The sequence below is a fragment of the Taudactylus pleione genome, unplaced genomic scaffold (assembly GCF_031769625.1).
Source record: "Taudactylus pleione unplaced genomic scaffold, aTauple2 ptg000130l, whole genome shotgun sequence".
In the NCBI taxonomy this organism is placed as follows: domain Eukaryota; kingdom Metazoa; phylum Chordata; class Amphibia; order Anura; family Myobatrachidae; genus Taudactylus; species Taudactylus pleione.
This window is the reverse complement of record NW_028284532.1, coordinates 2,582,870-2,596,968: the sequence shown is the minus strand read 5'-3', so window position 1 is coordinate 2,596,968 and position 14,099 is coordinate 2,582,870. Positions and strand designations below refer to the sequence as shown.

At 46.6% G+C, this 14,099-nt stretch overlaps 1 protein-coding gene across 3 annotated transcripts in view; it reads right to left on the bottom strand.

Annotated features, from left to right (window-relative positions):
* Nucleotides 1-14,087, bottom strand: part of PAN2 (poly(A) specific ribonuclease subunit PAN2) — a 55,312-nt gene extending 41,225 nt beyond the window's left edge. For 2 of the 3 annotated variants that reach the window (XM_088473084.1, XM_088473087.1), the window contains exons 1-5: nt 13,920-13,995; nt 11,231-11,523; nt 3,652-3,821; nt 3,260-3,380; nt 2,739-2,816 (exon numbers count right to left, since the gene is read on the bottom strand). In XM_088473084.1, coding sequence (XP_088329210.1) covers nt 2,739-2,816; nt 3,260-3,380; nt 3,652-3,821; nt 11,231-11,523; nt 13,920-13,989 — 732 coding nt within the window. In that variant the 5' untranslated portion in view covers nt 13,990-13,995. Of the gene's footprint in view, nt 1-2,738; nt 2,817-3,259; nt 3,381-3,651; nt 3,822-11,230; nt 11,524-13,919; nt 13,996-14,021 lie in introns of those variants that run through there. The other variant, XM_088473085.1, reaches the window with a different exon arrangement.
* Between the last annotated feature and the right edge of the window lie 12 nt (nt 14,088-14,099).

Genomic DNA, 14,099 nt, shown 5'->3' with positions numbered 1-14,099 from the left:
GCACCATCAATCTGTTAGCATGACTCTAGCTGCTTAACATGAACATGTAACATGTTAAGCAGCTAGATACTTTGACTTCTTGAATTAGGTGTAGTCCAAACCAATTTTCAACATAGATCGTGTACATGAATCATATCGTGAAATACAAATAATGTATCATTGCGCCAAATTGTAGGTGGTGTTACAGAGGCGTCCTCATAATACACCTTGTGTCTATACCCCGCAAATAAGATGCTCCAAGAGATGTAGTGCACCTTATTTTTCTTTAATGTTGCATCTTATTCGCATTGCAAACAGAGAAACACCCCTCAGTGTGCTAGAGATACGGGGCTGTGACTTTAACCGCACAGAAATTAGCTTTAAACACGCACAAAGTCGCAGATTAACGGAACTTGGCATGAAAAAGTTGCAAAAAAATAAATACTTTGAACAGAAGAAACTGCTACAATTCCTGGCACTGTTAATAGATGTATTAAGCAAAAAAATCAGGCGCAAGTAATAGCGGTCAGGTTAGGACCACAGAAAATGACCTATGGTAAAAACACAAATTACATATATAATGATTACTGCGCTGGATTTTTTAAATATATACAATTGTAAGCACAACTGCAATCCCCACAGCAATGTTAATCAAAGGTAGCAGGGCAATTGGGTGGCAAGGGCTAAAGTAGTGGCTGGAAAGACCTTGGACTGGAGGCTGACAAACGCGTTTCGCCCCTTGCATATACTGGGACTTTCTCAAGACATTTGACCAACATTGCTGTGAGGGATTATCCGGAGTGCCTGCAGTGTAGCCGCTACATGCTGGGATCAGCAGCAGCTATACGGAAATAGCTGATTGGAGACCACTCCAGCTGATTACCCCACTACCATTGCTGTAGGGAATATCCTGTGCACCTGTAATATAGCAGTCTATGCTAGGACCAGCAATGGGTACATGGGTAGCAGCTGATTAGAGACCATTTCAGCCACTACACGCTCACAGCAGCGCCTGTTACACACTGTTGTTTCATACTGTCTGGACACTTCTATGTACTGTCGGCCGCAAATCAAGGAAGTACCTAGAGGAACTTTACCTGAGCGTGGTCACGCTAAACAGCAGACCGACAGATACACCATATATTGAAGGAGTGTCGCGACATTTCTATCAAGGTAATCCCACATCTATAAGTACACAATTGGGACGCCAGTGTGTACGGAGTCCTATTGTGTGACAGTGATTTCTTTCAATCAGCATAGGTCTATACATATACATATGAATTAGAGACTGCATTGATTAAACAGATTTATATTTTCTTGCGGTGCTGAATTAGGTGCTTATTGAAAATCTAGTTGTTTATTGTAACAAACTAGTTTACTTTTATGTGGCTTGGATTCATGTTCTAATTACAAACAGAAACAATTGTTTCACTTTTACAACCTTTAAATGTCATTTGTTTATTGACTTCTTTTTTTTTTATATATATATATATATATATATAAGTGCTCATTTTTTTATTTAAATAAACCAAAATGGTTTACTAAACAAGCCTCATGTGTTCCTATTAGAGAGCAGACCTATTTACAATACAATTGTGCTTACAACTGTATACATTTCAAAAATCCAGCGCAATAATCATATGTAATTGGCATGAGAAAGAGCAGCGGCCGCTGCATCACAGAATTTCTCACAGATTGTCACACATAGATCAATTTGATCAGTGCAATCTAGCATAGTAGTATTCTCACCGTTTTATTTATGCAAAGAAAAGGCACATATTGAGAAAGACGGTCTGCACATCAGAGTCGCCGGGGACGTATTCAATTAGTTTCGCACCTGCAATAAAGTTTCGCCTGCCGGACTTTGCTTACATCGCGTATTTTAGCCGCAGAAACTTACCATGCGCTCCCCCGCTATTCAATTCCAAAAGACCCAAAAACGGAGACACGTGAAAAGTGGTGTCAGAATCAGGGAAATCAGCCTGAAACCCCCCCCCCCCCAAAAGATGCAGAAACATTGGGGATCAATGTAGTAGTGCCCGATCAGCCCTAATAAAAACTGTTTGGGGTACTTAAGTTCGCACAACTGCCACTAATTAGCGTATTTGCACAAGTTGTGAAGAATGGCAAAGCAGTATTTTTTGGGTGAAAAGAAGTAGTCCTGTCAAATTTGCGGTACCTGAAAATGGGTGCAAGCATCTTTAAAATGTCTCTGAATTAAATTTTAAATAAAGTGAAATTCCACCCACAAAAAAAGCACCTGCAATCCCCAAAACACTTGACCCCTTCTTAGTGCACCACCAGGACTTATTTAGCTAGTTTGCGAACTTGTCCCTCCACTTTGCACTTTTTTGCCCCCAAATGCAAAGTACTTTTTTGGGGTGTTTTTTTTTTTTTTTTTTTTAAGGAATGTGACGCAGTTGACCATTGGAGGGCTGTCCCAAGGGTTCCGAGTGGTTTCCCCACCTTTGCACCCCCCAAACAAAAAGTTTGCACTTCTTTTCTCCACCTATTCAAGGCAAATCTTTTTCACCTATTACATTGCATTGAGTTTCAGCGTACGCGAAAACAAGATGGATTTGAATACGGCGATACTTTTCAGACAGGCGAAAAAACGCAATCGGAGATACTAATTGAATACAGGCCCTGGTGTCCTGAGATGGGATATTTGCCTCCACTTGAGCAACAGTGTATAAGAAGCTTTATGCATTTTCTACACTAAAGTCAGTGTCTGGAGTAGCCCCTAATGTGTGTCCTACCTTTCCAGATGTGTGTCCACAGAAAAAGAAGCGATTAGATTGTCGCATAACTGTGATACCAGATTCTTCAACTGGATACTAAAGGGGAAAAGGAAGCAAGATAATCAGCGCTAGATGGAAAATGTAATCCTGGTCATACTGACCATGCATGCTGCCATATCACTGAATACTTGGCTCCAAATAATATACAATTACCTATATTTCAACGTACAAGCAGGCCGATTCACAAAGCAAAGTTATTAGCCTTGACGTCACAATACTATGAATTTGGCTTGGAAAAAAAAAATAGTTCTTTACACCTCTCATCCATCTCCTTGGCAGGCTTCCCCTCCCCAATATCAAGAGACATTTGTAAGGCAATTAAGACAAATATTAAACAGAACATTTCATATCCAAATTCAATTAAATGTGGCAACAAGAAAGTTTGGGTTTGTAGATTTTTATTACAGCTAAATGTGCTAGTAAGGAAAGTAAATTTTCTAATTTACTTCAATATTTAATGCTGTAATGTTTAGAATTACCTTCTGTGTTTCCTGCACAGTGTTCAGATCCATCTGGATGACATGATTCTGCATGCCTCCCATAAGTAGTGTGCTGCTATCTGTGAGAAGGAGACTGTGATTGTCCACACTTTCATCCATCCTACAGATAAGACAGCAAAACAAAAACCCAATTCCACAGAGGTTGCTAGACACATACAAAGTGCACATCTTTATTGTACCACTATAAAATAGTAACGGGTAGAAGCAACATCACAAGACTAAGCTATATGCTTTGCATAAGGATACCAACAGCATTCTACAAACCATGAGCTGCAGGACATTAACAGACAGAAGCTGAGCATTTGGTTACCAAGCATTTCCATCTTACATACTGGAAAGTAAGATCAAACCACAGAACGCCAATAACTCACATATAGTCAAAGACAATCAGTCCTCCCCTGGTCATGTATTTCAGGTTGTTTTTGGTGAGGAAAAGAACCCCATTCTCCATGCTCTGGATTTGTCGGATATCATTATTAGCATGCACTTGGAAAGAGGAATACCTCTCAAGGGCAGGAGAGAAGAAGGAGGTGGCATGGCCCTATGAAAGAAGAGCGCACCAATTAATATTTCATGTATTCCAGGCAGCTAATTCAATAAGCAGCTCAGCCACGATGTGCTGTTCCAGAAGAGAAGATCGCGAGACCAGCAATATCGTTAGTGGAGCTACTGTAATAGGCAGAAATGTGTAGAGCTGAACACCGCATGATGTTCGATTGCCACTTCGTTAATTTAAGTGCAGAGTTCAGAAACAAACTTCACCATCGATATCCTCTAGCACTGGGGGTTTCAGAGCTTCAATGGAAACAAAATCTGCACTACATACATGGTAAGACGACAGATTTAGAATCCAAATACACATACAATTCATTAATACAAGTTCTTAAAAATTCAGTAGCTCCTAAGAGTAAGTGCCATAGACTTTAAGGGGTCCATTCGATTGTTAGACCGGAATTTAGCTCCTGTGCGCTATTCAGTTAATTCCTGTGACAGCCACTTCTTTGCATGAGAATGCAGGGGATCAGCCATAGTAATCAGTTTCCTTTATATCTCAAGAGTCACATGTCCCATAGTTTACTGCAAAATAACTTACACTACATGAAATACAAGCCATACTATTCATTAATGACTAGACTAATTAAATAAACCACAAATACTAAAACTTACCTGCATTATGAGTTTAAGCAACCCAAGTCATCCGAATGGCGGCCCTGGCTTCCCTACCTACAACCTCTAATGTACTGCTAGGTGAGCAAAGTACTCACCCAATTTCTTATTTACTTTGATTAACCTGCACATTAAAACAAGAGATATGGTAAGAACTTACCTTTGTTATCTTTGTTTCTACGAAGTCCATAGGGTCCACAGGGTTGACCTTGGGGTATAGCTGGATCTGGATCCACGGGGACCACGCAGTTAAAGCTTTGCTGCTCCCAGGATGCACTTGGGTCCGTCCTCCTCTATACCCCGCCCCCGACCACAGGCACCTCAGTTGGTAAGCAGCTAAGGCCGGAGGAGGAGACTAAACAGAAGGAAGACTAGAACACACAAGAAATCATACTCACAGAAATGGGAGACGGAAAACCGGTGACCAGCCACACAGCCCATTTGAAGCCAGGTGCGTCAGGGCGGGCGCCCTGTGAACCCTATGGACTTCGTAGAAACAGAGATAACAAAAGGTAAGTTCTTACCATATCTCTTGTTTTCTACTTCAGGGTCCATAGGGGGTCCACAGGGTTGACCTTGGGGATGTCCCAAAGCAGTTCAACTAAGGGCGAGGACGCTCCTGTGCTGAAAGGAGTACCCGGCGCCCAAAGGATGCATCCTGAGAGGCGAAGGTGTCAAACGCATAGAACCTCAAAAACGTTTGAATTGAAGACCAAGTGGCCGCCTTACACAGTTGAACAGCAAAGGCGCCACGTCTAGCAGCCCAAGAGGGACCCACAGAACGAGTGGAATGAGCCTTAACAGAGGCTGGCACAGGTAAACCCTCCTGTGCATAAGCCTCACAAATAACGGAACGAAGCCAACGGGCTAACGTTTGCTTGTTGGCAGGCCAACCCCTCTTGTGAAAACCGAAGAGGACAAACAAAGAATCCGACTTCCTAACCGAAGCAGTCCGGTCCACATAGATTCTAAGTGCCCGGACTACATCTAAGGAAGCCTCACCAGCTGAAAAATCAGGTGACTGAAAAGCTGGCACAACAGATTCTGGAAATCCGGAACACCTGCGGATCATAGTTTCTGGATTCACACCACTGAAAATAAGTGCGCCACACCCTGTGGTAAATCCGCGCGGAAGCAGGCTTGCGTGCCCTAAGCATGGTACCAATGACCGAACTGGATAAACCCCTAGACCTCAAGACGGCTGTCTCAAGAGCCACGCCGTCAAAGACAGCCGACCCAGATCCGGGTAAAGGCAGGGCCCTTGAGACAACAGGTCCCGACGCTGAGGAAGAAGGTACGGAGCGTCGATGGAGAGGCACCTCAGATCGGAGCACCAAGGACGTCTGGGCCATGCCGGAGCTACCAGCTCCGCCGTCCTGCTTGAATTTCTGCAGAACCCGAGGAAGCAGGGATATCGGAGGAAACAGATACGCCAGGTGAAACGTCCATTACACCGACAGTGCGTCTACCAGACAGGCGCCTGCGTCTCTTGTCCTTGACCCGTAAACAGGCAACTTGTGATTGTGACGGGAGGCCATCAAGTCCAGCTCCGGCAGCCCCCACCTGTCCACGAGTAGCTGAAACACCTCTGGGTGAAGCGACCATTCCCCGGGATGCACGTCGTGACGGCTGAGGAAGTCCGCCTCCCAATTGAGGACTCCGGGAATAAAGACTGCCGAGATCGCTGGAATGTGACCCTCCGCCCAAGCAAGAATGCGAGACACCTCCGACATTGCTGCCCGACTGCGAGTTCCCCCTTGGTGGTTGATGTACGCCACCGTGGTGGCGTTGTCGGACTGCACCTGAACCGCCCTTCCGTGAAGAACGGGGCCGGACGACTGCAGGGCCCTGTATACTGCCCACAGTTCCAGGATGTTGATGGGGAGAAGTGCTTCTTCCGCAGACCAACGACCCTGAAGCGATAATGAGCCGGTCACTGCCCCCCAACCCCGGAGACTGGCATCCGTCGTGAGCAGGACCCAGTCCGGGATCCAAAAGGGGCGCCCCTCGACCAGATGCGCTGTCTGAAGCCACCAAGCCAAAGACTGCCGAACCTCCGGAGAAAACACCAGCACCTGAGAGCGGATCCGGTGAGGTAACCAGTTCCATTCCGATAGAATCAGCCCCTGCAGGGGCCGGGAATGGAACTGGGCAAATTCCACCATGTCGAATGTCGACACCATGGACCCCAGAACTCTCATAGCCGAATGGACCGACAGGCGGCAACTGCTCAGGCAACTGTGAATCCGCAGCTGCAGGGAGGAGACCTTCTCCGGAGTCAGGAAAATCCGTTGCCGACGAGAATCCAGCAGGGCTCCCAAATGAACCATCCGCTGTGATGGAATCAGGGAGGACTTTTTCCAATTTATCAGCCACCCGTGTGCCTGCAGGCAAGCGATCGTCAGGTGGAGATGTTGAAGCAGTACCTCCGGGGAGCTCGCCAGCAACAGGAGATCGTCCAGATACGGCAGCAGCTGTACATTCTGGTTCCGAAGATGTGCGGCCATGACTGCCATAATCTTCGTGAACACCCTCGGTGCCGTGGAGAGGCCAAAGGGTAGCGCCCGGAACTGAAAATGATGTTGAAGGATAGCGAACCTCAGATACCGCTGGTGCGAAGGTGCTATCGGAACATGGAGGTAGGCATCCTGGATATCCAGGGACACCATGTAATCCCCCGGTTCCATCGCCAGAATGATGGAACGTAACGTTTCCATCCTGAACTTGGGAACTCTGAGGAATTTGTTCAGAGACTTCAAAGTTGAGGATAGGGCGATGAGAACCATTGGGCTTCTGCACCAGAAACAGAAGAATAGAACCCTGTCCCTCGTTGTAATTGAGGAACGGGAACAATGACCCCTGCTTTCAGCAAGGACTCTATAGCTTCCTGAATCTGTAAAGTCTTGGTCGTATCCTGAGAAGGACTCGTGCAGAAAAACTGGTGGGGCGGTCTGTGCCGAAAAGACAGGGCGTACCCCTGGGAGACCACTTCTCGAACCCAGGCATCCGTGGTGGTATTGTGCCACCACTGGGCAAATAGAAGAAGTCTGCCTCCCACTCTGGGGTCCCCCAGAGGGAGGCCCGTCCCATCAGGCAGAAGGTTTATCCTCCTGCTTGGAAGAACGGCGCCTGGCACTCCAGGCCTGCTTCTTGGGCTTAGAAGCGGCCTTGGTCGCCGATTGCCTCGGGAAGGACTGACCTTTGGCCTTGCCCTGAACCCGAAAGGACCGAAAGGCAGAGCTCCGTACTTTGGTAGGTGCAGAAGCCGAAGGGAGGAAAGCTGATTTAGACTTAGCCAGAGTATCCACAATTTTGTCCAAGTCTGGACCAAAAAGCAACTCCCCATTAAAAGGTAAGGCCTCCAGTCCCTTTTTGGAGTCTGCGTCAGCTCTCCAAGACCTCAGCCACAAGGACCGACGCGCCGACACAGCTGCAGCCGACACCCGAGAGGTCAGCAGGCTTGCATTTAACGATGCTTCCCCAATGTAGGAAGCCGCATCCCTCATTTGTCCTATCAACGCTCTCTGGATCTCCGGAGCATCTTCCGGAAAGGTATCCTCCAAGGCGTTGGCCCAGCTCTCGATGGCCTTAGCCACCCTAGAGATGGCCATGGACGGACGGGCAACCGCCCCCGAGAGAGAGTAGATAGACTTTAAACAAGTCTCCACTTTCCTGTCTGTGGGATCTTTCAGGGACGAGATTGACGGCAAAAGCAGCGTAGCGCTTTTAATTAAGCGGGTAACGTGGGAATCCACGGCAGGCGGAGTTTCCCACTTCCTGCAATGAGCCTCAGGAAAAGGATAGTTTGAAGCCAACCGTTTCTGCGGTTGGAACCTCTTGCTGGGCAACTGCCAGGCCCCTGCCATATGATCCGTTAACTGATCAGACAGGGGAAAAACCGTCGAAGCTACCTTGGCCTTCTTAAAATTAGGGTACTTCGACCTGGGAGCCGGCGCATCCTCCTCTATATGAAGGATGGCCCGCACCGCCCTAACCAATGCCGGTACATTAATGGAGGACTTCGCCTCCACCTCCTGGGCCCCAGCATCCGAGTCAGAGTCTTCATGGATCTCCCTGTCCGTGTCCGTAAACTGTGCCGCCAATGAAGCCGAAACAGTTCGCTTGGACGTCCTTGGTGGCAAATCACTGTGCAACATAGTTTGAAAGGCCGATGACGAAGCCGCCAGGCTCTGAACAGAGCTGGAGAGGACATCCACCCAGGGAGGGGGTACCGTTTGAGGATACCCCTGAAACGGTACCATCGACTGCTGTGGTACCGTGGGAGATTGCACGTACACAGGCAAACCCGCATAAGGACCCACAGTCTGAGACCCGGGAGGAGACTACACCAGACGCGTCACGCCCAGGGAACGGGGGATGGTAGGCTGGGGCAACGCCCTAGAAGGGCCCGCAGTCGGGACCGCCAGCCGGTCCGCGATCGACGCCAGCACTTGCGTAAACATCGCCCACGGAGGATCCTGCGCCACTGGGGGTTTAGAGGGACCAGGTACCAGCTGGCACCGTCCGCACAGACCGTCCTGAGACAAATCCGCCCCGTCAACCCCTGCCGAACAGCGTCGGCAGGAAAACAACACAGGAGCCACGGAGCGCTCCTTCTCCTCATCAGACATGACACAAAACTTTTGCAATAAAAAAAAATGTATCACCGAAGAGAGGTAAAGGAGTATAACACCTGCGCACTCCCAAGTATGCAACACAAACAGCCCACAATCTGGTACTGAGTAGCACACCGCAGTATGTGACGGACCTCACAAATACGTACATCTATATAAGTGAGATATACAGAAAGAACACCCCTCCCCCACGCACCTGCGGGCCGTAGGAGAAGGAAAGGGATAGGTAAAAAGCTGACAGTAAGTAGAAAAAGCACAGACAGCAGCACTAGCTAAAGTCACATACCATGCAGAGAAGTTATACTCACTGCACCTTCCGCTACAATCAACACAATCGACACTGAATCTGGGAGGGCTATAGCGCTGCGAACACGGTCCTTTGCAGGGGGAGAGGTACGCAGGGGGACTGGTCCACTGTATCCGCCCGGGAGCTCTGCGATGCTGCCTGGAAGATGGCCGCTGGAGAGCACTGAGGAGGAGTGGCCAGGAGATAACAGCCCAGCGACGCCAGCACACATGAGAGAAGGCGCGCTGGGCTGAGGGGAGGAGCCACTAAAGCAGGGAAGGCTGCCTCCCCTGCTAGTACTAAACCCCCGGGGAAGCCGGTTCCCCGCCGGTACTTACACCCCGGGGGGCCAGCGGTCACGCGGGGTATTCCTGAAGAGGGGGAGCCCGCCGCCGCTACTAGCGCCGCCGGTCTGTCCCCAAAGACCGGTGGCTGAAAGACTGCATATTCCCCCGTGTGCAGTTTACCTGGCCCCGTAGAATCCGGCAACAGTCAGTGGGAGCTCCCGGAGCCACGCTAGTACTGACTCCGGGGTCCCGCTGCGATCCCCAGATCAGTACTGGCGTCGCAGCGCCAGCGAGGCTGTTGGAGCGGCAGCATGGACGTCCAGATGGACAGTCTTATGCTGCCGCTCTGAAGATAGTAAAAAAAAAAAATAATAAAGTCTTCTTTTTAGCAAAAAATATAAATTAAAGCTTAGGGGCTGCTTATGCAGCCCCACTGCCCAGGGTGACCCGACTCCGGCCGGGCACCAACTAAAACTGAGGTGCCTGTGGTCGGGGTATAGAGGAGGACGGACCCAAGTGCATCCTGGGAGCAGCAAAGCTTTAACTGCGTGGTGCCCGTGGATCCAGATCCAGCTATACCCCAAGGTCAACCCTGTGGACCCCCTATGGACCCTGAAGTAGAAAATGGTATTATATAATACAACACACACACACACACAGAAATAAAAGTTTAAGCCTGACTGGCATTCCTTCTCATGCAGTAACTGTATTATAGAAAATATTACACTGAAGCTATAACTTGAAAGTGGCATTTAGGTTAGTAAATGCAAACATATGGATTCTGTAGCCAAGTATTCCACAGGTCTCCTGGAAGATCCATCTGCACCTCTGCTTTCTAGGTCACCCATTCATCCTAGAGACCCAAAAGTTGTGTTGGGCGCTAGCCAAACATTTGGCAGGACATTCTCTGCTAGCAATCAGCCATAAAGGGCTGTTCATATGTAGAACAACTTCTTGTCAAACAGACAACCATGGATTAAATCTAGGATGGGACATTGATATAAGTGAATCTTTCTTTGTATTCAAACAAATTGATTCCCTTTGTTTTTCTCCTGATTCTGGTGCTGTCCTCCATTAAACATGTACGCAATCCAACAGGTCCCTAACTTCATTTTGACAGTCTAAGTTGCAACTACTGGTTCAGGTTAATGCAATACAGAAACTGAAGTCTGTTGGCTTTGGTTCTTTGAACCTGCCAAAAGTAGGACATGGAGCTGGGCAGCACAAAGATGGGAGCACTGTATTCTCACATCATATTTTACAGGTCTACCAATATACTTTCCTCTACCAACTGTAGAACACCTGCACGGGAACAGAGTTGGACACTGCAGTAAGCTGTATTTTACTTTTAAGTCTGGTTTTGAATAAAACACACAAGTATGTACAATAGGCATTCAATTTAAATATAGGTTTTATGCCCTCTGGAGACTTAGCACAATACCCCAGTGAAGAACACATGTAATCATTTAGGTGTATAGAATACATACCAATACATGGCAGCTCAAAATAAAGACCACTAAACACCCCCTCCCTCCCATTTAAAAATGGAAAATAAAAACACACAACCAATACTCACTCCATGATTCCCAACCCACAACATCTCCTCATGAACATCAAAGTGTACAGCTGAGACAGGGACTCCAACTTCAGACACAGTTGTATGCAACTCCGAGTACATTCCTTCCATGACAGGGAGCCCCTCCAGCCCAACCCGGTCATGGTCTAGTTCCACAGACTGCAGAAGACTAGCGTTCAGGTGAGGATCAAGAACTGGATCCAGGGGAGCATGTAGAGCAGGGGCATACTCTGCCAGAGCTGGGTCCATGCCATCAAAATTCATGATGACTGGCATATATGACTGGTGAGTAACTGAAAAGACAACAATGGTCTGAACCTTGTACAGTAATAGTAAACAGCAATTTAAAATTATGACAAAAAAAACAAAAACACTATACCATTGCATTTTTTTCCCACATATTTGCAGATCTAGACTACACAACCCTCCTTCATACCAAGAGCTCTGTAGCCAAAGCTTACAAAAAATTCCTCATCTCCAAATAGGAACATACACCGAACAGCCATAACATTAAAACCACCTGCCTGTGTAGGTCCCCTACGTGCTGCCAAGGCAACTCTGACATGTCAAGGCATCCACGCCACGAGATCTCTGAAAGTGTCCTGTGGTATCTAGCACCAAGACGTTAGCAGCAGATCCCTTTAAGTCGCGAGGTGGGGCCACCATGGAAAACTCACAGATGCTCAGTCAGATTGAGATCTGGGGAATTTGGAGGCCAAGTCAACATGAACTCTGTCATGTTTCTCAAATCATTCCTTGAGTTCTGTTGGAAAACAGCACTAAATATAATTAGAAATTCTAAACAATTTTTGAAGTGTAGCAAGGCACATTATCCTACTGAAAGAGGCCACTGCCTTCAGGGAATACAGATGCCATAAACTGGTCTACTTGGTCAGCAACAATGTTTAGGTAAGTGGTACATGTCAAATTAACATGCAATAACCCAAGGTTTCCCAGCAGAACATTGCCCAGAGCATCACACTGCATCCTGATGCCATCTCTTCCCTAGGCAAATGACACCCACACCTGGATGTCCACATGATGTAAAAGAAAACTAGTATCATCAGTCCAAGCCACCTTCTTCCATTGCTTAATGGTCAAGTTCTGAGGCTCACACATATCCATATTAAGTGCTTTCGACAGTGCGTAGTGGTCAGCATGCAACGCACTGTGTGTTCTGGTATCTTTCTGTTACAGCCAGCATTAACTTTTTCAACAATTTGTGCTACAGTAGCTCTTCTGTGGTACTGGACCTAGACGGGCTAGCCTTCACTCCGCATGTGAATTAATGAGCCTTGGACGCCCATGACCCTGTCGCCAGTTCCCCTTCCTTGGACCACTTTTGGTAGGTACTAAGCAATGTATAATGGAACACTCCAGAAGACCTGCCTTTTTGGTGATGCTCTGACCCAGTCATCTAGCCATCACAGTTTGGCCTTTGTCAAAGTCGCTCAGATCCTTATTCACTTCACCTGTCAGTGGTTTTAATGTTACAGCTGATCAGTGTATTTTCACCCACTATGTCAAAACAATTAGAGCAGTTCAGATACTCCACATATGCTTGAGGACATATCCAATGCAGCACCACAGTGCTAGAGCCTGGCTAAACACTTTAGGGTGACAAAGCCAACACTGGTTTGCACTAATAAAACATATTCACTATATCCATAAATACTCAATTTTTGAACAATGCCATTAATGTAATTCTTATGCATTTCAACATGGAGAATGCAAAGGAAGAGGTTTAATTAAAATAAATGAGGACACTCATGCTTGACATAAGAGGATTTGTACAATTGCCGCTTTAATATTGGTCACTGACAAATCTCTTGCCTTTCAGGAACTACAATGTTTATGACCCCTTTTTTATGGCCACAGTTTCTTACACCACTTAGATTGTACCCCATGTTTCATGTTACTGTACATGGTTTGTGCAAAGATTCCTTCAATATGACTACAGCACTATGTTGGTAATAAAAATAATGATAAATGTGGGTCCTCAGATACATACCGATATTTAATATAAATACAATTCAAAGCTGAGAATGCTTATGTGCTCATTCCAGCAGCCAGTATAATAAAACATCTATTAAGTTAATGGGTCAGCGAAGCTTTTGCAAAGTAACAAATCATAGCACAGGTATTGGGGGTAAAATAAAATTAGCGATCTATGGGGCATATGTATCAAAGCTTGATGTGAGATAAAATTGAGAGATATACATCACCAATCAGCTTCTAACTTACATTTTGCAGGCTGTGTTTAAGAAATGATAGTTTGGAGCCGATTGGTTGGTGATATATATTTCACAATTTTATCTCAAATCACCAATCAGCTCCAAACTATCATTTCTTAAACACAGCTGATGCTAGGTCTACATACTGTAGGAATCCCTGCAACTGCAATCCAATCAGCGATCACAGAGAAAAGGGACAGTCATTAGATTTTGCAGGTACAACTAATGTCCTGCCAGCATATTATTGTCAAGGAAAATATGCAATACTGCAAATTCATTATAAAATAAGCCCTTCTAATCACACCAGGGCAGCGTCTACTTTAACAGTACAGTTACAACACAACACTCATAATAGATTCCTTGCCAATAACATTCATGACTCTCGCCTATCAGTAACCAATACCCCATCACAGTACAATGCTCCCAGTATTAGGAAACAGATGAAAGACTGATACATTGTGGCCGCAGTGAATGTGTAAAGGGGCAATACACAGGATACCCCATGGCACACAGCGCCGCCTCCATCTTCTTAAAAACTGCACCAGCTCCATTATTACCTGCTAGGAACCCATCTTTGTATGTAGCCTCTCGCGTCACAACCTATCATTGCAGCCAAGTTCCACATGATAGACAGC